This window comes from Monodon monoceros, unplaced genomic scaffold (assembly GCF_005190385.1).
Source record: "Monodon monoceros isolate NGI ecotype Baffin Bay Population unplaced genomic scaffold, NGI_Narwhal_1 Super_Scaffold_12, whole genome shotgun sequence".
NCBI classification, from domain to species: Eukaryota; Metazoa; Chordata; class Mammalia; order Artiodactyla; family Monodontidae; genus Monodon; species Monodon monoceros.
In genome coordinates, this window is record NW_021703768.1 from 169248228 (window position 1) to 169268434 (window position 20207).

Below are 20207 nucleotides of genomic sequence, written 5' to 3' on the forward strand. Positions count from 1 at the left end.
TACCCGCCTTTTGACCTGAAGGGGCTGCTTTGATCATATCACTTCTTTGTTTAAAATTCCATTAATTGTTCATTGGTATCGAGTTCAAATTTAAAGGCATATGAGGTCTCCTCCATAGATTCCTCTTTTCCCCCTTCCACTGTGGTCTCCCATTTTTGTTTTACTGAAATGCTTTGGTGAGCATGCGTCTTTAAAAATCTTAATTCACAGTTCTGATGCTGGAATATCCTACCTTCATCTCCCAGGTTTTCACAGTTACAGTTGTCCTTTAGGGTTCAGAACAAATCTCACTTTCACCTTGAAGTCTTAATCTCTTACCCATGGGACTGTCCCTTTTCTGAAATCTCCTATGGCTTATGTTAACTTTTATTCACTTAGTGTTTTTCATTTATTGCTTTTATTGTATTTTTTCATGGTTGTATGTGATCTTTCCAGTTGTATTGATTAAATACATACAGATATATATATTTACATAGATGTGTGTGGGGGGGTGTCCACACATGCATATACTCCAAGGGCCATATATCATCCTTAGCAGATATTGAAGTATTGGAATTGTTTTCTTTGCCTTCTGTGTGGTGGAATTAAAGTAATGGTAACGAGGGAGGGCTACTTTATTGCTGTAAGAGTACTTTTTCTCATTACATTCACAGAAGAATGTACCTTGTTTTATTCACTAATCATAAGATGAAGGTGTGTAAACTGACTTCTCTATCAGTTTGAAACTTTAGATAATGCCTGTATGTCCTGATTGTTTTTTCTGTTTGTTTTCTTTTTGTTTTTGCGGTATGCGGGCCTCTCACTGTTGTGGCCTCTCCTGTTGCGGAGCACAGGCTCCAGACGCGCAGGCTCAGCGGCCATGGCCATGGCTCACGGGCCCAGCCGCTCTGCGGCATGTGGGATCTTCCCGGACCGGGGCACGAACCCGTGTCCCCTGCATCAGCAGGCGGACTCTCAACCACTGCGCCACCAGGGAAGCCCTGTCCTAATTGTTTTAAATGTTTAAAGAGGACAAGCATATAATGTTGCTTAACATGAAAAATGTTATCAAGTGGAATAAAGACTATTTGTTGTTAAAGAAAATCAATTTGGGGGAATTTATTTAATTGAAAACAAAAATATAAATATTTTGAAACCATTCTTTACCATGTGTTTCTTAACCATGATCTGTGGAGTCAATTTTATTTAATTCTTGAGACCTGTAAAAAGACCTGTATAGAAAGACCTTGTTTCTTCCCTACTCTGAGTACACTAAAATTAAAGAAGATATGTTTAAGGACATTTTCCTCAATGTAAAGAAAGTATTTGCTAAAGTAAAATTCTCTTTCACGTTAAGTTGCAGATACATAGTTGATATACCTTTTGCCTTATGCACTGTGAATGTTAAATCCACATCCTAAACTTAAAATATTTGTGAGTCCTCCACAGGACTATTTGTAAATGTTTTACATACTAGTCTTGAATAAACATTCAGTATTATACCAAAAAAGAAAAAAGAAAAGAAAAGAAATGAACATGAAAGAGTGTCAACAAATATGTGAACGCCTACCCAGGGAAAGGTACTTTGTGTGTGCTTTTGTTGTAAATAAGTTACTGGAGGTTCTGGCTTTAATTTTTAGGTCATGAGTTGGCGCTGATGGGAACAGGCAAATATTGCCCCTTATGGTGTCTGTCATAATTTCAGTGCTAAGTGTAAATCATTTAAAAAATGTTTTAAACGTGTAGTTTTAAAGATAGTGTCAGGATTCATCATAATCTGTTATAATCAGCATTTGAGAGCAGTAGTTTCTGGTAGAGGTTCAGATTTTCCTTACCTGGTACTAATTCATTTTAAATTGAGAAATAGTATGAGAGTTGAGAAGATAAGAAATTATATGTATAATCTATAATACTTATTCCATGTCAACATGCTAACCCCAATGCAATTGAAATTACAATTACCTTTGAGAGGTAATTGTAATACACACATTTTTTTATTGGAAAACTAAAAAATACAAAGCCGTTTCGGCTTCAGATTTGGGGGAATGGAAGAGGTATTATTTACCTTAACATTGTTCAAAACTGACCCCCCATTGTTTTTTGAATTGGAGCTCACCTTTCAGTGATTTGATATAAATATTTTCCTCATTCAACTGAATAATTTGGGTACCCATTTATCAAAACAGGATACTAGTTTGAAGGTTTAAAAGTGTTTTTCCAATTCTTCTGGCATAGCAAGTTAAACATAGCCTGCCTTTCCATTGGTTAATATGTTCTGGGGGTGTAATTAAAGCATTCAGAAGCTAGAGGTTTTGGTGGCTTTCCAGTGACGGGAGGGTCTGCCAGCCAGTCTCCACTGAAAGGTAGTCTTAGATCATTTTCATGCAACTTGTTTGGGAAAATTAACCACACTGTACCTCTGTTTAGGCTTTGTCCAGGGATCTGAAACCACATTGCATTCTACATACTCAGACACAACTGCTCAACCCACCTGTGATTATGGTAAGTGTGGGCCCCTGGGAATTGGAGGGTGCATGCTCTGCCTTCTTCTAGTGGCAGAGCAATCTGGTGTTTATTAGTTGCCTTTAACTTTGCTGTCACACTGTCTTTTCCAAAGGCAAACTTGTGTGAAATGGTATGGTGGGCTCTTAGAATAGCCAGTGCTTCCCTTTGGGGAATTATGGGAAAGATGTCTGTTATTGAGCAAGCTGGAGTTCTTGGGGCTGTAAAAGATTTGTTCCTTTGACTCTTTGACATTTTCTTAGAAGTACCTGTGGTCTGTGACAAAGATCTGGCTTCAGAAAATCCCCTTGAGGGTCTGGGAAGGAGAACGGCCAATCAAAGTCCAAAGGATTGGTCTGAGCAGAAACCAAGCCATTAACTTAGCCCCAGGGTAGTGCATGAGACTCCAGTGTGGGAGAGGCTGCCTGTCTGAATCTAGCAGGCCTTTAGAGTCACAGTCAGGCCAGCAGGCTCCTCACACACAGGGTTGAGAGAAGGTTTCTCATTGATTTCTCAACTCTGGACAGACACACTAAATCTCTAATTCAGAAGTAGCCACGTGACAGGATCCATAGATGGTCTGTTGGTGTCCTTCAGCAGCCCAGAACTGCCAGTAAAGCTGTCCTTCTGTGATCTGTGACCCTAGTTGTCTGTCAAGAAGGAGCCCTCTTTAAAGGATTTTGCCTTGGTTACTGAGATGGGTTGTTGGTTTTACTGCCAACGTCTAGGGAAAGACTAAGCCTACACAGTCGCATTCCCTCAGGAGTCACTGATTAGGTGGACATAAGTAAGCTCCCTGAAGAATTAGCAGATAGTCTCGGGGCGGGGGCGGGGGGGATTTAAAATGTTTTAAAAATTGGGCTTCCCTGGTGGCGCAGTGGTTAAGAATCCGCCTGCCAATGCAGGGGACATGGGTTTCGTGCCCTGGTCCGGGAAGATCCCACGTGCCACAGAGCAGCTAAGCCCGTGCGCCACAACTAGAGAAAGCCTGCTTGCAGTAACGAAGACCCCTAATGCAGCCAAAAATAAATAAATAAATTAATTTTTAAAAATACTTAAAAAAATGTTCTGAAAATGAGTAAGGAGGTATCAAGGAGTTCATAAATGAGGAGAAACTTGGTTTGCATGGCTTCTCTGTCCTGCCCTCCCTGCCTCAACCCTTTGAATCAGACATAGTCCCACATCACACATCTTTTTTGAATTATTTTCCCTCAGGTTTATATATTCTGGGTACAGAGCATTTTATCAGATGTGCCATTTGCAAATATTTTCTCCCAGACTGGAGTTTATCTGTTTATTCTCTTGATAGTGTCTTTTGAAGAATACAAATTCTTCATTTTGATGAAGTCCAATTCATCAGTCTTTTCTTTGTTTTTGTTTGTTTGTTTGTTTAAGTCTTTTGGCCGCACCACGCGGCATGTGGGATCTTAGTTCCCGGACCAGGGATTAAACCCGAGCCCCCTGCATTGGCAGCGCAGAGTCTTAACCACTGGACCGCCAGGGAAGTCCCAATTTTTCCTTTAATAAATCGTGATTTCTGGTGGTGTATCTATGAAATTTATGCTTAGCCCAAGGCTACAAAGATTTTCTCCTAAGTTTTCTTTTAGGTGTTTCATAGTCCTAGGTTTTACTTTTATTTTGTGATCCACTTGAGTTAATATTTCTACCAAGTGTGCAGTATAGGTCAAGATTCTTTTTTACCTTTGTTGAAAATTAATTGAACATATACGTGTGGGTCTGTATCTGGCCTCTAATTCAGTTCCATTGATCTTTGAGTCTGAATTTCCTATAGTACCTTGCTGTCTTGATCACTATAGTACGTCTTGAAATTTGTAAATGTGAATCCTCTGGGTTTGTTCTTTTTCCAAAATTGACTTGGATATTATAGTTCCTTTGCTTTTGCATATAAATTTTAGAATCAATTTGTCAATTTCTATTAAAATTCCTGCTGAGATTTTGAGTTGAATGGTCTTGAATCTATAGATTAGTTTGGGAGAATTGAAACCTTAACAGTATTAAGCCTTCCAGTACATGAACACAGTATGCCACTTCATTTGTTCAGGTCTTTGATTTCTTTCATTGGTGGTGTAGTTTTTTTGTTTTTTTGTTTTTTTTAAGTGATATGGTCACTTCATTTAGGAATTAAAGAGAAGCTGTACATTCTTTTTTTTATATAAATTTGTTTATTTTTATGTATTTATATTTGGCTGTGTTGGGTCTTTGTTTCTGTGCAAGGGCTTTCTCTAGTTGGCAGCGAGCGGGGGCCACTCTTCATCGCGGTGCGCGGGCCTCTCACTGTCACGGCCTCTCTTGTTGCGGAGCACAGGCTCCAGATGCGCAGGCTCAGTAGTTGTGGCTCACGGGCCCAGTTGCCCCGTGGCATATGGGATCTTCCCAGACCAGTTCTCGAACCCGTGTCCCCTTCACTGGCAGGCAGATTCTCAACCACTGTGCCACTAGGGAAGCCCCAGTGGTGTAGTTGTTTACACACAGATCTTGCACACATTTTGTTAGATTTGCAGCTAAGTATTTCATGTCTTTAGTGCTGTGGTATATGATAGTTTTCAAAAATTCAGTTTCCAGTTGTTCATTGCTGGTATGTAAAGATTTGATTTTTGTATGTTGACCTTGTAATAAACCTTGCTTAGCTTACTTATTCACTAGTAACTCTTTTTTGTAGATTTTTTGGAGTAGTTTTACATAGACAATCAGACTGTGAAGCAATAGGTATATTTTTACTTTTCCTTCTGGATCAGATTGCAAGAATAATATAATAGCATTTAAGTGACATTTTGAAAAACAGTCAACCAAGATCCCACCATTTTATATTTAACTTTTGTCAGCATAGTTACTTTAGGTAGTTGAATAACTTGCAGGTGGCTAGAATTGTGTCTACGGTTTTGTTTTGCTTACTGTTAGAAGCATTTCCTCGTGCAGCATAAGGCTTAGATTCTTTTTTGATGCCTATGTGATCTCACTGAGTAGGTTGGCTATAATCTGTTCTGATTAACTATTACCTTAAAGTTGAATGTTTACATTGTGTTCTTTTTTTATTTTTAATTTATTTATTTTTGGTTGCATTGGGTCTTCATTGCTGCGCACAGGCTTTCTCTAGTAGCGGTGCACAGGTTTCTCATTGCAGTGGCTTCTCTTGTGTGGAGCGCAGGCTCTAGGTGTGTGGGCTCAGTAGTTGTGGTGCACGGGCTTAGTTGCTCCACAGCATGTGGGATCTTCCCAGACCAACGATGAAACTGTGTCCCCTGCATTGGCAGGCGGATTCTTTTTTTTCTTTTTTTTAATATCTTTATTGGAGTGTAATTGCTTTACAACGGTGTGTTAGTTTCTGCTTTATAACAAAGTGAATCAGTTATATATATACATATGTTCCCATATCTCTTCCCTCTTGCGTCTCCCTCCCTCCCACCCTCCCTATCCACCCCTCTAGGTGGTCACAAAGCACCGAGCTGATCTCCTTGTGCTATGCGGCTGCTTCCCACTAGCTATCTATTTTACGTTTGGTAGTGTATATATGTCCATGCCTCTCTCTCGCTTTATCACAGCTTACCCTTCCCCCTCCCCATATCCTCAAGTCCATTCTCTAGTAGGTCTGTGTCTTTATTCCCGTCTTGCCCCTAGGTTCTTCATGACCTTTTTTTTTTTTTCTTAGATTCCATATATATGTGTTAGCATATGGTATTTGTTTTTCTCTTTCTGACTTACTTCACTCTGTATGACAGACTGTAGGTCCATCTGGCAGGCGGATTCTTAACCACTGCGCCACCAGGGAAGTCCCTACATTGTTTTCTACTTTTGCTCTTTATTGTTTACTACGACTGTCTCATTTTCTTTACTCTCTCTCTTTTTCTGTTGTTTCCTTTTTAAAGTAAATTATATTCTTAAAATTCTCTTTTGTCAACTCTGGTCTCATCTCTGTGGATGGAAGTTAGTTCCGATGTTCTTCTGCAAGGGTCAGATCTCAGGGAGTCGCCAAAGAACATAGTGTAGACAGAGATTTCCGCCCCCCCCCCCAAAACAGGGACCTGGTTGGGGAGCCCATCAGGGAGTCTAGGTTGCTCTGGGCATAGCAAGTAGCACATAGGGAGTGCTTGCCTGCCCCTGTCATAGGAGCCACCAATCTGTCCTTGTGTTCAGCATTAATGCTCACTCCTGCTTCCTCTCCTTGTGCTTCTTTGCTCGTTCTGGCAAGTCCTCAGTAGCAGAAGCCTGGGGTGGGGCAGGGACATCCTATTCTGGCCTCACAAGCATAACCCCAATGGGTCTGCATTTGCCTCCCAGTCCTGTCTCTTTTTGAATAGCTAGTGTCCACTGTCCTGGGTGCAAACAGCCATGTGGCCAGGATCTTGTTAGCTGCTGGGACTAAGTGCATTATTCCTTGTATGGCTCTGCCAGCCTCTCTTCTGCCTGTAAGAACGCCTCTTTCACTACGCACTCCTTACATGATGTCCAGCTGCTGTCCCTTGCTGCTCTAATTACTTAGTGTCTCCTTTAACACACATTGCTCTGGGCCTGAGGAGTGCCCAGGACTGCCAGCCTCTGTTCTGTGTCCTCTGAGCATAATTGTTGAATAAACAAACGAATGAGAAGCCCTTGCTTTGGTTTCCCCAGCTGAAGAGGATTTTTGCTTTGTGAGCTCTAGCATGCCCACGGTTCATTAAAGTAGTGTTCGTTTAAAGTTCCTTGCTGGTTTCCAGTGTCTCCCCATTCGTTTGTGCAGTGGATTGAGGAGGAGCCTGAGTGTAGGATCTCAGCCTGCCCCCACCCCCCTTCATTCTGATTCATCTTCTCAGTGTATGCAGTATTGCTTTCCTGTGGCTGGATTCTGTTGTTCATCACACTGCCGTCTCACTGAGCTTGGTCCCCTGCCCTGGGATGAGCCTGACCTGTCTGTCTGCAGGGTAGACAGTGTGGAGTAGCAGGTAACTCTGAGGTCTCACCCGAGGCACTGGAAAGCAGTCACCTGTTCTAATGCACTCCCTTGGGAAAGAAACATGTCTGCTTGACTCAGAGGTCCCTCTTGGCTTTGCACTTTGTCAGTTTTCAGTGGCTTTATGTTTCTGAAGGAATGAATTTTTCTTACATGCTGTAATAAAATCCAAAGCACATTTAGTTTATAATCCAGATTGTTTTCTCAACAGCTTTTCTCAAGCTGGGAGTGGTGTTTTGTCCCCCTCTGCTTATGTGTTCCAGCACAGCACACTCACAATTCAAGTGTTTGGTGGTTCTCCCTGTTAAGACAGACATTTAAGAGACTAGGGCAGTCAGTTTCTCTGCTCCATATGGCTTTGTCGGGTGATTTGATTGACACGATTTCAGAGTGGCTATGAGCTCTGTGCTGAGCTTCTTGTACAGCACAGTGTCGGTGTAAGGCACTGGAAACTGCTCTCCTCCTCCTCTGATTGGTGCTTAGCCAGGGGCAAGAGTAATCTTCCAATACTGGCTTTTTTTTTTTTTTTTTTTTTTGGGGGTCCGGGGGCCTCTCACTGTTGTGGCCTCTCCCGTTGCGGAGCACAGGCTCCGGACACGCAGGCTCAGCGGCCATGGCTCACGGGCCCAGCCGCTCCGCGGCATGTGGGATCTTCCCGGACCGGGGCACAAACCCGTGTCCCCTGCATAGGCAGGCGGACTCTCAACCACTGCGCCACCAGGGAAGCCCCCAATTCTGGCTTTTTAAGGAAGGCGTATAGGAGCCAAATTCCTTAGCTGAGAGTGTTAGGAATGGGAGGTTCCTTAAATAGCAGACGGTCAGAACCACGAAAGGTCAGGCACCAGGGCAGCAGGTGGCCTGGGTCATTTATGTAGTGCTCTCAAGCTCAAAGCTTCTCAATTAGGGGAGGTTCAGTCTCCTGTAACCTCTCAGGTTCTAGGAATCGTTGTCTTTGTGCCTGAATTAAACTCTTACTGTATTGTAAGCAATTATAGGTGTAATTGTTGTTTTACTTTTTGTAGGATATGGAACTTGGAGCTCTGGGACAAACAGAGGCAAGTATTATACCCATGATCATTCTCCTCTCCCTTGGGATTGAACTGGTTGAGTCTTTCTGCCACTGCCCAGCTTAGCCAAGGTTTTGGGGTGGGGGTCGCCTTTGGGGGTCCCAGGTGCCCTGGAGCTGGCTACTCCTTCCCAGGAGGCCTTATTAGTATGAACTAGGGCCCAGCCAGCCTTAGGTGGGTAAGATCCAGTCTTGTCTCTGTGACCGAAGGTGTCCTTGTCTCTGTGTTTGTCTGTCTCTCCTCGCCCCCTCCATCTTGTCTGTCTTTCTGTCTCCCTCATTGCAGGCTACGAGAACTATGGTTATGGCTATGGCTATGGCCAGGATAACACCACCAACTATGGGTATGGTATGGCCACTTCAAACTCTTGGGAAATGCCTAGCTCTGACACAAACGCAAACCCTAGTGCCATGGGTAGTGCCAGTGCTGATTCCGTTTTGTCCAGAATTAACCAACGCTTAGATATGGTGCCGCATTTGGAGACAGACATGATACAAGGAGGCGTGTACGGCTCAGGTGGAGAAAGGTGAGTGGACACCTGCCTAGGGGCTGAGGCTCTGCAGGGTCACCTCCTGCCTATTGCCCCTTGGCGTCTCCCTCTTCTGAACTGCCTCTTACGTCTGCTTTCTCCTTCTTTGCTCTGCTGTCGGGGCTTCCCAGAGACTGCTTGGGGTCTAGTGCACTTCCCTTCTTTGGCCTGTGTCCCCTCCTCCCTCCACCCTCCCCAACTGCCTGATGGTGAGCCTCTCTTCCAGCTTTTAGAGAGAGGAACAAGCCCAGACTGGGCTGGCTTCACTGTACCCTCCGAGTGGCTCTTCTCAGGAGCATTGTTAAATGGCTCTTCCCTCTGGAGACAGCCATTTGACATTCTTCAGATACTTTACATCCTGCGCTCTGTCAGGGCAGGACAGATTGGGTTGGGTGTGAAGGGTGGGATGAACCCTTGGGGCTGACCACTGTGAGCTGCGCATCCCACATAAGGGACAAGGAAGATGTGGGCATGTCCTGGCTACCCTTCAGTGCCTTATAAACATGTACCTGTTGAGCCTCAGAAGTGCCCGTGAGGAACTGTTGACATCCTTACTTTGCAAATGGGGAAAGTGAAGCGCAGGCAGGTCACACCTCTTGCCCACAGGCACCCAGGGGTAAATAGTGGAGCTGGGCCTCCCACTCAGATCTGCCCTACCCCACAGCATCATGTTGTGGGCATTTGTCATTGTCTGAAGTGGTGCTGGCCTAGAAGTTCTTGTGCCCTAGTGAGAGGTTTCAGTGAGGAGGGCACATGTATTTCTGGCACAGGTTGGAGTGGAGTGGCCTAATGGCTCCAGCTGACAAATGGGAGAGAGCAGAGAGTAAGGAGGGGCCTGGCCAGGCGCTGATGGGGCCAAGTGAGGCACCAGGACCACTAGGGGGCAGAGGGTACCAAGGGGACTTTTGCTTGCATGGGCTCTGTAGCAAGCAAAAAGTGTTGGGGGATGCCCAGCACATCCCCTGCCTGACAGTCATAGTGCTTGGAGCTGAGGCTGCCAAATTGCAGGCAGGGGGTGGGCGGGGGGCCGTGCAGTTGGGCTGACATTGCTGCTGGTGCCAGCTGCCTGTGTACCTTCTTGTGGCAACCTGGAGCTGGAGAGCAGGGTTGAGGGATGGAGTGGCAATTAATTGGGTAGCACTGGCCTATTCTTTCATGCTGCTGGTGCTTCTTGACTACCCAGCTTTGGCAAAGAGACATGTGGGGTCTGGGCCTGTGGGTTGCAGCCATGGTTAGAACGGCTCTCTCTGGTGCCCTGTCTTGCGCAGGTAGAATGTTTGGCCTGCCTTCCCAGTTGCTATGTAGGATGTGATTCCCTGTCCTGGGCTCCAGAGTTGATATGAGCTCATAAGAACTCTTTTTCTTGTCCCTGGGCAAGGTCACATTGTCTTTCCTGGCAACATTCCTTGTTTTGTCTTCCTTTTCGTTTCGAGTGGTGATGGGCTTTGAAGGGTTTGGCAGTCTCTCGTGGGTGTCATCAGCCCCAGTGGACAAACACTGATGTGCTGAACTGCCCATGTACTGCAGGATGCTGGGGTGTGTGGCTCTGCCCCTCGAGGAGCAACCTTGGGCGTTGTGACTGCCGCAGACACATGGACATTTCTTATGGGCTGTGGGCTGTCTCTTCTCCTAACTGAGACCTACTTTACCCTAATAGTCCTTCTTAGGGTCCTCAAGCTGGTGTGGCCCACATGCAAGCTTGGGGACATCATCTGAGAGGCCCTTCTGGCTTCTAGAAGTCTGCTCCTGAGAGGCCTTTTAAATTGGCATTTCCAAATATTGATCCTCTGATGGGGATCAATGGGGTAGGTGCTGGAGTGGGTTTTCTGTCCCCATGACAGAGAGGTTTGGTGGCAGGCAGGAGCAGAAGGGTGATAGGACCTGAGGCCCTCCCTGATGCTTGCCACCTGCCCCTGCAGATACGATTCCTACGAGGCCTGTGACTCGAGGGCCGTCCTGAGTGAGCGTGATCTGTACCGGTCGGGCTATGACTACGGCGAGCTTGACCCTGAGATGGAAATGGCCTACGAGGGCCAGTATGATGCCTACCGCGACCAGTTCCGCATGCGTGGTGGCGACACCTTTGGCCCACGGGCTCAGGGCTGGGCCCGGGACTCCCGGAGTGGCCGGCCGATGGCCTCAGGCTATGGGCGCGTGTGGGAAGACCCCATGGGGGCCCGGGGCCAGTGCATGCCTGGTGCCTCCCGGCTGCCCTCCCTCTTCTCCCAGAACATCATCCCTGAGTACGGCATGTTCCAGGGCATGCGTGGCGGGGGCACCTTTCCAGGTGGCTCCCGCTTTGGCTTTGGGTTTGGCAATGGCATGAAACAGATGAGGCGGACCTGGAAGACCTGGACCACAGCTGACTTTCGGGTGAGTGGAGGAGGCCTTCCTGTTTTGTGACTGAGCAGAGCGAGGGGCCTGGAGCCATCCACCCTGACCCTGCTCCCTCTTTCTGACCCAGACCAAGAAAAAGAAGAGGAAGCAATGTGGCAGTCCCGACGAGCCCGACAGCAAAGCCACCCGGACGGACTGCTCCGATAACAGTGATTCAGACAATGGTGAGGCCAGGCACTGGCATAACCCTGTCCTCTGCCCCTTGGGGCTCCTGGGCTGAGCTTGCTTCCTCTTACCTTTCAGACGAGGGCACCGAGGGGGAAGCTGCAGAGGGCACTGAAGGCACTGAGGCTGTGGAGAAGGGCTTCAGAGCAGTAAGTGGCCCCAGCCCTGCACTCTCTCTGTCTGTAGGTGAGGCCTGTGAACAGTGGACCGCCTGAGTCATCTCTGCATGCACACATGACTAGTACAAGGAGGTGGAGGTCTGGTAGAGAGCACAAGCTGCTGGCAGGCTGCCTAACCAGAGGTTGGATTTCCTTATCAGAAAAATGGCAGAGTGAGCCCTCTGTGCAAGGGCTGTTGGGAGGATGTGAGGCTCTTGGCTCAGTGCCTGGCCTTGAACAGGGCCTTGTCATTTACAGCTGTTATGAACAGCTATACATGCTTTAACATTGAATTTTTGAAATTGTGTCTTAGGATGGAGAAGACGAAGAGGGAAAAGAGGATGGGAAGGAAGAGGGCAAAGAGGATGCAGAGAAAGGTGAGTCTTCTGAGTGGCCTGGGTGCTGGGGTGGCTCTTCCAGGTGCTCGTGGTGGGAGGGGTCCAGCCAAGGGCAGGGTTTTGGCAGAAACGTGTCCAGCTTGGATCCTCCCTTGTGTGGCTGGGTATGTGCTGGTAGGGAGTAACCTCCCTCTTCACCCCCTTCCCACTCTGCCCCTAATCTTCCCAGACCGAGGCTATGGGTGGCGATGGCCCCTGCCTAGTACACTGGTTTTGCCTTCAGGTGGGGGCAGCAAGCAAAAGTGTGGGGGAACCCCAGGCACACCCCCTGCCCTCAGGCCCTTAGTAACATGCAGTTCTGAGTCCTTAATGGCTGGTGTCCAAGCCGGGACCCTTGGTGCAGTTTTTACGGCTCTGGTTTGCGTGTCTTTTCCCTTAGCGCCTCAACAGCCCCTGTTGGGAGTCCCTGTCCCCCTATTCAAGTGATGAGCGCCAGCAGGTACCTAACCATAAATCCAGCCTCAGCCTACTGTTGCCGTGGTGCCCAGTGTGAGGTGGGCAGGGCCATGCAAGCTTTGGGGCCTTTACCACTTGGAGGCTGCTCTTAGGCCCCAACTGAGGCCTTCCTGCATCCTGCCACCTGGGCCCTCTGAACTTGTGCCAGTGTCCCCACTGAGACAGCCTCTCTTTACCTTCCAGCCTCCCTGTGGCCCACTCTGCAGAGTATAGATGTCCTGGAGAGTGGTGGGGTCAGCACGTGTCCTCCCCACTTCAGGGCCTAGGCCAAAATCACTCCCCACCCATTCCAGGGTACCCAGCCCTGCTCACAGCCAGAGGCCTTGCTCGACAGCTGCTTTCAGAATGGACCCTCTGGAGTAGATGGTGGATGATCCAGCCAGAGGCCACAAACTGGTAACTGTGCTCCTCTGTTCCCACAGGGGCCCTGAGCACCCAGGATGAGAGTGGCCAGACCAAGCGCAAGTTGCAGGCAGGCAAAAAGAACCAGGACAAGCAGAAAAAGCGGCAGCGAGACCGCATGGTGGAAAGGTAACCAGCTTCCCTCCACCCCTTTGCCTCTGCCTCTGCCTCGCTCTGGGGCTGCCTCCAGGAGAGCAGGGCCATAGCTCTGCTGCCTCACCGCCCTCTGGCCTCCCTTGGGAGCTGCCACCTGCTCGGCCGTGCATGGACCCTGCTTTCCGCCAGGCCCAGCTCCCAAGGCCTGATTCGTCCCTTGCCCCTCTGCGGCCGCCTGGCGACCGCTAGCGACTTTGGCCTGAGATCTGACAGTGCTCACCACCGTTGCCCAGAAGCTCCAGCACTAGGTCACTCAGCGCACGAGCCCCGAGGTGCACTGGGGGCCTGATGCCCCTGCGGGAGGGGGCCAGCTCATCAGAGACTCAAGGTCCAAGGCGCCTGTGCCACCCCAGCTAGCTGCCAAGAGGCCATCACCGTGCTCAGGAGAGATGGCAGCACCTGTGGGCTGTGGCAGCCTCGGGCCTGCCCTCTGCCCTGCCCGCCGGCCCTGTCAGGCCGGGCCTGTCTGCGGCTGAGCCCTTCACGCCCCTTGGTCGGGTCTGTCTGCCCTCAGGGCTCCCGCACTGGCGCTTGCCTCCTCCTCCTCCGCCTCAGACTCTTGCTCTTGCTGGACCTTCCTCAGCCTCGCCGGCGCCTGGCCCCTGGGCTCTCCAGACAAAGCTGACCCCGTGGCCCAGATAAGGACGTCCGGCAGAGGTAGGGACCTGCCCCAAGGCCTCGGTGGCGGCTGGCCTCCTCCGCCCCTTGCCACGGCGGCCTGCTCCAGCCCAGGCCCCAGACCCCGGGCTTCTGCTGTGGACACGAGGCCCAGACAGAGCACCTCGCTCAGGTGACTCCAGGCTGCCCTCTGGCAGGCCGGGCGGGCGCCCTCCTTCCAGCTCAGACTGGTCTCTTCTCAGAAGAGGAAGATGAGGCAGCAGGTGCCCAGGCCTGCTTGCCTCCCATCCCTCCCGACACCACCCCCAAGCATTCTGAGCAAAGGATGGGCTGGGCCTTTCAGTCCCTCAGACCCCAGAAGGAAGATGCAGCACCTTTTCGGGCCCTGCCTCGGGACTGCGTACTCCACTCTGCACCTCAGGGCCACCTGGCTCACGCCAGGGCATCCTCCTTCCGGTCCCCAGCTGGGCCAAGTACACAAGCTCCTGCCCAGCCTTGGTAGAGATGCCCTCCGGCAACCTTCCAGCGACTCCTTGCCTGTTGCAGCAGCTGCTGCCTCAGGCTTCAGCCTCCTGCCTACGGGAAGGAAGAGCTCCTCCCCTGTCCCCTACGTTGCAGTAACTGCAGCCTGCAGATGTTCTGTCCCTCTCTACACCCAACCCCACTGGTCCTAGCCTGTCCCCCTGCTGGGACCGTACTTCACAGGCCCATGAGCAAGGCCTGTTTCAGGGCTCGCAGCTGGGTTGGGTGAGGCAGCAGCACTGTTCCCTGGGACCCTCTTGGTCTCAGTCCCTCATTTCCCTCCTGTGGCAGGATCCAGTTTGTGTGTTCTCTCTGCAAATACCGGACCTTTTACGAGGATGAGATGGCCAGCCACCTCGACAGCAAGTTTCACAAGGAACACTTTAAGTACGTAGGCACCAAGCTTCCGAAGCAGACAGCTGACTTTCTGCAGGTGAGCTTTGGAGTGGTACAGCTGCTTTTACCCTCAGGACATAGAGCAGCCCACACAAACCTTAATATCTCCTTGGGATCTCCGGCAGGACTACGTTGCCAACAAGACCAAGAAGACAGAGGAGCTCCGAAAAACCGTGGAGGACCTTGATGGTCTGATCCAGCAGATCTACAGAGACCAAGATCTGACCCAAGGTGAGGAGGTTCCATCCCAGTCCTATCAGGCAGGGCCTGAGCCTTCCCTCCTCTGGTTCTCAGAGTGGGGTCACAACACCCCTCTGTTCCCCCAGGGAGGGTCACTGAGAACAGCCTCAGGCCCACGTGGAAGTGGCAGGGTGAGGTGAGGAGCTGGTCTGCTGTTTTCCCCCAACTCCTGGGTCTTTCTTAGGTGCCTGGGACCAGTGGCAACTCCCCTCCTTCTCCCCTCTACAGAAATTGCCATGGAACATTTTGTGAAGAAGGTAGAGGCAGCCCACTGTGCAGCCTGTGACCTCTTCATTCCCATGCAGTTTGGGATCATTCAGAAGCACCTCAAGACCATGGATCACAACCGGAACCGCAGGGTGAGTGGCTACCAGTGCCCTCCCACCAGCCTGTGGGTTGACTGGGTGAGGCCACTGGGGAGGTCCTGGGGTTATAACCCCTGCTTGCCCATGAGAAACTGCAGGGACTGCAGGGCGCAGGAAGATGTAGACATTTCCAGCCCAGTTCAGTCAGCGAAGCTACAGAGAGAGGGCTGGGAAATGGGGACTCTGCCTGGCAGGTGGTGGCATCAGAGCTAGACCTTAAGAAGTAAGGTCCGTGGGATATGGGGACCTCCATGTGCATATGGGTCAATGGCCACATAGGTTCAGAAACCAAACAGGGAGAAGTGTATGGTGCAAGTGTTGTTGGAGGAAGTATTGGACACAAGGTTCACAAGGGCTGGACTGAGGGGCCTGATCTTGCTCCTGTAGGCAGCAAAGCTTTTAAGTGGGGGACCAGTAGGATTAGAGTCGGTGTTGGACTAGAGACTTTGGGCACCTGTTGTGGGAGGGAGGTTGGGGATCAAGGAAGGGCTGCTGCAGTATCAAGCCAGAGGTATGCCTCCACCTTGGAGATGGAAGACAGGCAGAATAGAAGAGGTGTTAAGGAAGTGAACAGGAGGTTGGCATGAGGGAGTGACCAGAAGTCTGGGATGTGGCAGATTTCTGCCTTAGCTGGTGGACAGTGTTGCTGCTATGATGGGGAGGGCGGTATATGGTACAGGGAAAGGAGCGAGTTTGGCAAGAAATTGAAAAAATTCTGTCTTGCATTCCAGTGTATTCCCAGTGCCTATCACAGAAGCCAGAGTAGGTGGGGTTTTTTTGTTGTTGAATGGGTGACATCCTAGGTTAGACGTGTCTGTTAGAGATCAAGTGAGGGTGGTGGGGCTTTGCAGTAGGGAAAGAGCTGAGAGGCTCAGGACCCGGTCTGGGCTAGAAAGAGAGTCTTGGGTGCCATCACCTGGAGGAGGCTGATGGGATTTATGAGCAGATAATAGCAGCAGAATGGTATAAGAAATAGCATTTCTCAACCTTTTTCCATGCCCATCAGATTCATCGCTGGTCTTTCTCAGTGCAGTGATTCTCAACAGTGGGGTGGGTTTAGAGATCTGGCTTGGGTGGTTGAGGAGATTTGGGATTGGCATATGCAATTGAGAGATATGGAAAGATAAGGAAAATGTCCGTTGGCTTTGGCAGCAGAGAAGCTGTAGGGATCTTGCCAAGGTGAGATTCTTGGTTTGGGAGCTGATAAAAGGGGTATACCAAAAGAGAACAGAGAGCAGATGTAGAGGCTGGACAGTGCATGGTATTAAAACTTGGAAAATCTGGATGAAATGAATGATAGCTAGCAAAAAATAAACTCAAAACTGATTCTAAAGCAAGTTGAAAAAAAAAGAACAGCTGTAACAACCAGCAACTGTAGAGGGGATTGGAAGGGTGATAAAAGTTACTTTGAAGACACCAGAAGTAGTTAGTTTATAGAGATAGTTTCAATATAAACACTATATTTTTTAAAATTCCAGAGTTAGAAGTGAATAAAAAGCTTCTAATTATTATTATTATTTTGGTGACAGCTTTATTGATATACAATTCACATACCATATGGTTCATCCATGTAAGGTGTACAAGTCAGTAGTTTTTAATAATATTCAGTTATGCAGCTATCAGCACAGTCAATTATAGAACCTTTTCATCACCTCAAAAAGAAACCCATACCCTTTAGCTATCACTCCAACCCCCATGCTCCGCCAGCCTTAGGCGACCACTGATCTACTCTCTGTCTCCATGTATTTGCTTATTCTGAACATTTCATAAAAATGCACTCACATAGTATGTGGTCTTCTGTGATCGGCTTCTTCAATTTAGCATGTGTTCAGTGTTCTTCCATATTGTAGAATGTGTCAGAACTTCATTCCTTTGTATGGCCTAAAAATATTCTCTTGCATGGACACATACCTCATTTGGTTTATTCATTCTTTAGAATTTGGATTGTTGCTACCTCTTGGCTATTATGGATAATTCTGTTATGATGCAAGTTTTTGTGTGGACATGTATTTTCATTTCTTTTAGACAGGAGTGGAATATCTGGGTCAAATAGTAACATTTTAACTTCCTGAGGAACTGCCAGATTGTTTTCCAAAGTGGCTGTACCATTTTATATCCCTATCAGCAATATATGAGTGCTCTGATTTATTCATATCTCACCAACATTAGTTATTATCTGACTTTTTGATTCCAGCCATTCTAGTGGGTGTGCAGTGGTATCTGTTGTATTTTTCATTCGCATTTCCCTGATAACTGACTAATGATGTTGAGCATCTTTTCAGCGGCCTGTTGGCCATCTGTCTACATTCTTAGAGGTGAAGAAATGTCTGTTCACATACTTTATTTTTTAATTGTGTGGTCTTTTTGAGTTGAGGGTTCTTTATGTATTCTAGATACAAGTACCTTATCAGGCATATGATTTGCGAATATTTTCTCCCATTCTGTGGGTTGTTTTCTTTCACCTTTTTAATGTGTCTTTGCAGCACAAAGTTTAATTTTTTTTTTTTTTGCATTATGCGGGCCTCTCACTGTTGTGGCCTCTCCCGTTGCGGAGCACAGGCTCCGGACGCGCAGGCTCAGCGGCCATGGCTCACGGGCCCAGCCGCTCCACGGCATGTGGGATCTTCACGGACCGGGGAACGAACCCGTGTCCCCTGCATCGGCAGGCGGACTCTCAACCACTGCGCCACCAGGGAAGCCCCAAAAGTTTAATTTTGATGAAATCCAGTTTATCTATTTTTTATCTTTTGTTCCTGTGCTTGGGGTATCATATCTAAGAATCCATTGTCAAATAAAAGGTCACAAAGATTTACCCCTATCTTTTCTTTTTTTTAAATATTTATTTATTTATTTTTGGCTGCGTCGGGTCTTCATTGCTGCTCACAGGCTTTCTTCAGTTGCAGCGAGCAGGGTCTACTCTTGGTTGCGGTGCACAGGCTTCTCATTGCGGTGGCTTCTCTTGCTGCAGAGCACGGGCTCTAGGTGCGCAGGCTTCAGTAGTTGTGGTGCACAGGCTTGTAGTTGTGGCTTACGGGCTCTAGAGCCCAGGCTTAGTAGTTGTGGCGCACGGGCTTAGTTGCTCTGCGACATGTGGGATCTTCCCAGACCAGGGCTCAAACCTGTGTCCCCTGCATTGGCAGGCGGATTCTTAACCTGCGCCACCAGGGAAGCTCCCCTATGTTTTCTTTCTCTTTTTTTTTTTTCTTTTTTTGCGATACGCGGGGGGCCTCTCACTGCTGTGGCCTCTCCTGTTGCGGAGCACAGGCTCAGCAGCCATGGCTCACGGGCCCAGCCGCTCCGCGGCATGTGGGATCTTCCCGGACCAGGGCACGAACCCGCGTCCCCTGCATCGGCAGGCGGACCCCCAACAACTGCGCCACTAGGGAAGCCCCCTTATGTTTTCTTATAATAAGAATTTTACAGTTTCAGCTCCTATAATTTTGGATCTTTGATGCATTTTAGTTAATTTTTGTATATGGTATAAGGTAAGGTTCAACTTCATTCTATTCCATGTGACTTTCCAGTTGTCCCAGCACCATTTGTAGAAGAAACTACTTTTTCCCTGTGACTGTTTTTTCCCATTTTCACTATGGCACCCTTCTCAAAAGTCAGTTGACCATAGCTACATGGATTTATTTCTGGACTCTTTATTCTTTTGTTCTCTATATTCTTTTTTTTTTTTTTTTTTTAATTTATTTATTTTTGGCTGCATTGGGTCTTCGTTGCTGTGTGTGGGCTTCCCCCAGCTGCGGCGAGCTGGGGCTACTCTTCATTGCGGTGCGTGGGCTTCTAATTGCGGTGGCTTCTCTTGTTGCAGAGCACGGTCCCCAGGCACGCTGGCTTCAGTAGTTGTGGCGCACGGGCTTAGCCGCTCCGGGGCATGTGGGATCTTCCTGGACCAGGGATCGAACCTGTGTCCCCTGCATTGGCAGGCAGACTCCTATCCACTGTGCCACCAGGGAAGCCCTGTTCTCTATATTCTTATGCCATTACCACACTTTAGCTTCATAGTAAGATTAAGAATCGGAAAGTGTGACTCCTCCAACTTTTGTTCCTTCTTTTTCAAGATTGTGCCTTTGAGCTTCCAAGAATTTTAGGACCAGCATGTCAGTTTCTACAAAGAAGCCAGCTGTTATTCTGATAGGACTATATTCAATTTCTATATCAATTTGAAGCGTGTTGCCATCTCAGCAGTATTAAGTCTTCCAGTCTGTAAATATGGGGTGTCTTTGCATTTATTTAGACCTTCTTTAATTTCTTTCAACAGTGTTTTATAGTTTCCAGTGTATAAGTTTTGCACTTTTGGGGCTCTTAATTTATTCCTAAGTATTTTATTCTTTTGATACTATTATAAATGGAATTGTGTTCTTTAATTCCATTTCTGGGTTGTTCTTTGTATGTGTATCAAAATACAATTGATTTTTGTATGTTGATATTTTATCCCGTAACTTCACTGAAGTTGTTTATTAATTCTAATAGTTTAGTGGATTCCTTAGCATTTTCTATATATAAGATCAGTTATCTGCAAATAGAGATAGTTTAACTACTTCCTTTCCAATCTGGATGCTGTTTAATATTTTTTTTTCTTCTTTAATTGCCCTGGCTAGAACATCCAACACAATTTTGAAGAGAAGTATCTTCTTGTTCCTGATCTTGGTAGGGGAGGAAGCATCGGTCTTTGACCATTAAGTATGATGTTAGCTGTGGATTTTTCATAGGTGCCCTTTTTCTGGTTGCTGAATTCCCTTCTATTCGTATCTTGTTGAGTGTTTTTATTCTGGAAGGATATTGGATTTTGTCAAATGCTTTTTCTGCATTTATTGAGATGCTCATGTGGCTTTTGTTTTTTATTCTATTGGTATGGTATATTACATTAACTTGGGTTGTTAAGCCACGCTTGGTGTTCCTGGGA

General features: G+C 47.8%; 1 protein-coding gene across 2 annotated transcripts in view; it reads left to right on the forward strand.

The window, feature by feature from the left end:
* AKAP8L (A-kinase anchoring protein 8 like) overlaps window positions 1-20207 on the forward strand; it is a 30271-nt gene that overhangs the window by 4426 nt on the left and 5638 nt on the right. Inside the window, exons 2-13 of one of the 2 annotated variants that reach the window (XM_029216709.1) lie at window positions 2407-2481; window positions 8449-8481; window positions 8779-8836; window positions 8939-9019; window positions 10942-11395; window positions 11487-11583; window positions 11663-11733; window positions 12056-12119; window positions 13019-13127; window positions 14586-14727; window positions 14816-14921; window positions 15159-15289. In XM_029216709.1, coding sequence (XP_029072542.1) covers window positions 2407-2481; window positions 8449-8481; window positions 8779-8836; window positions 8939-9019; window positions 10942-11395; window positions 11487-11583; window positions 11663-11733; window positions 12056-12119; window positions 13019-13127; window positions 14586-14727; window positions 14816-14921; window positions 15159-15289 — 1421 coding nt within the window. Of the gene's footprint in view, window positions 1-2406; window positions 2482-8448; window positions 8482-8778; window positions 9020-10941; window positions 11396-11486; window positions 11584-11662; window positions 11734-12055; window positions 12120-13018; window positions 13128-14585; window positions 14728-14815; window positions 14922-15158; window positions 15290-20207 lie in introns of both variants that reach the window. The other variant, XM_029216708.1, reaches the window with a different exon arrangement.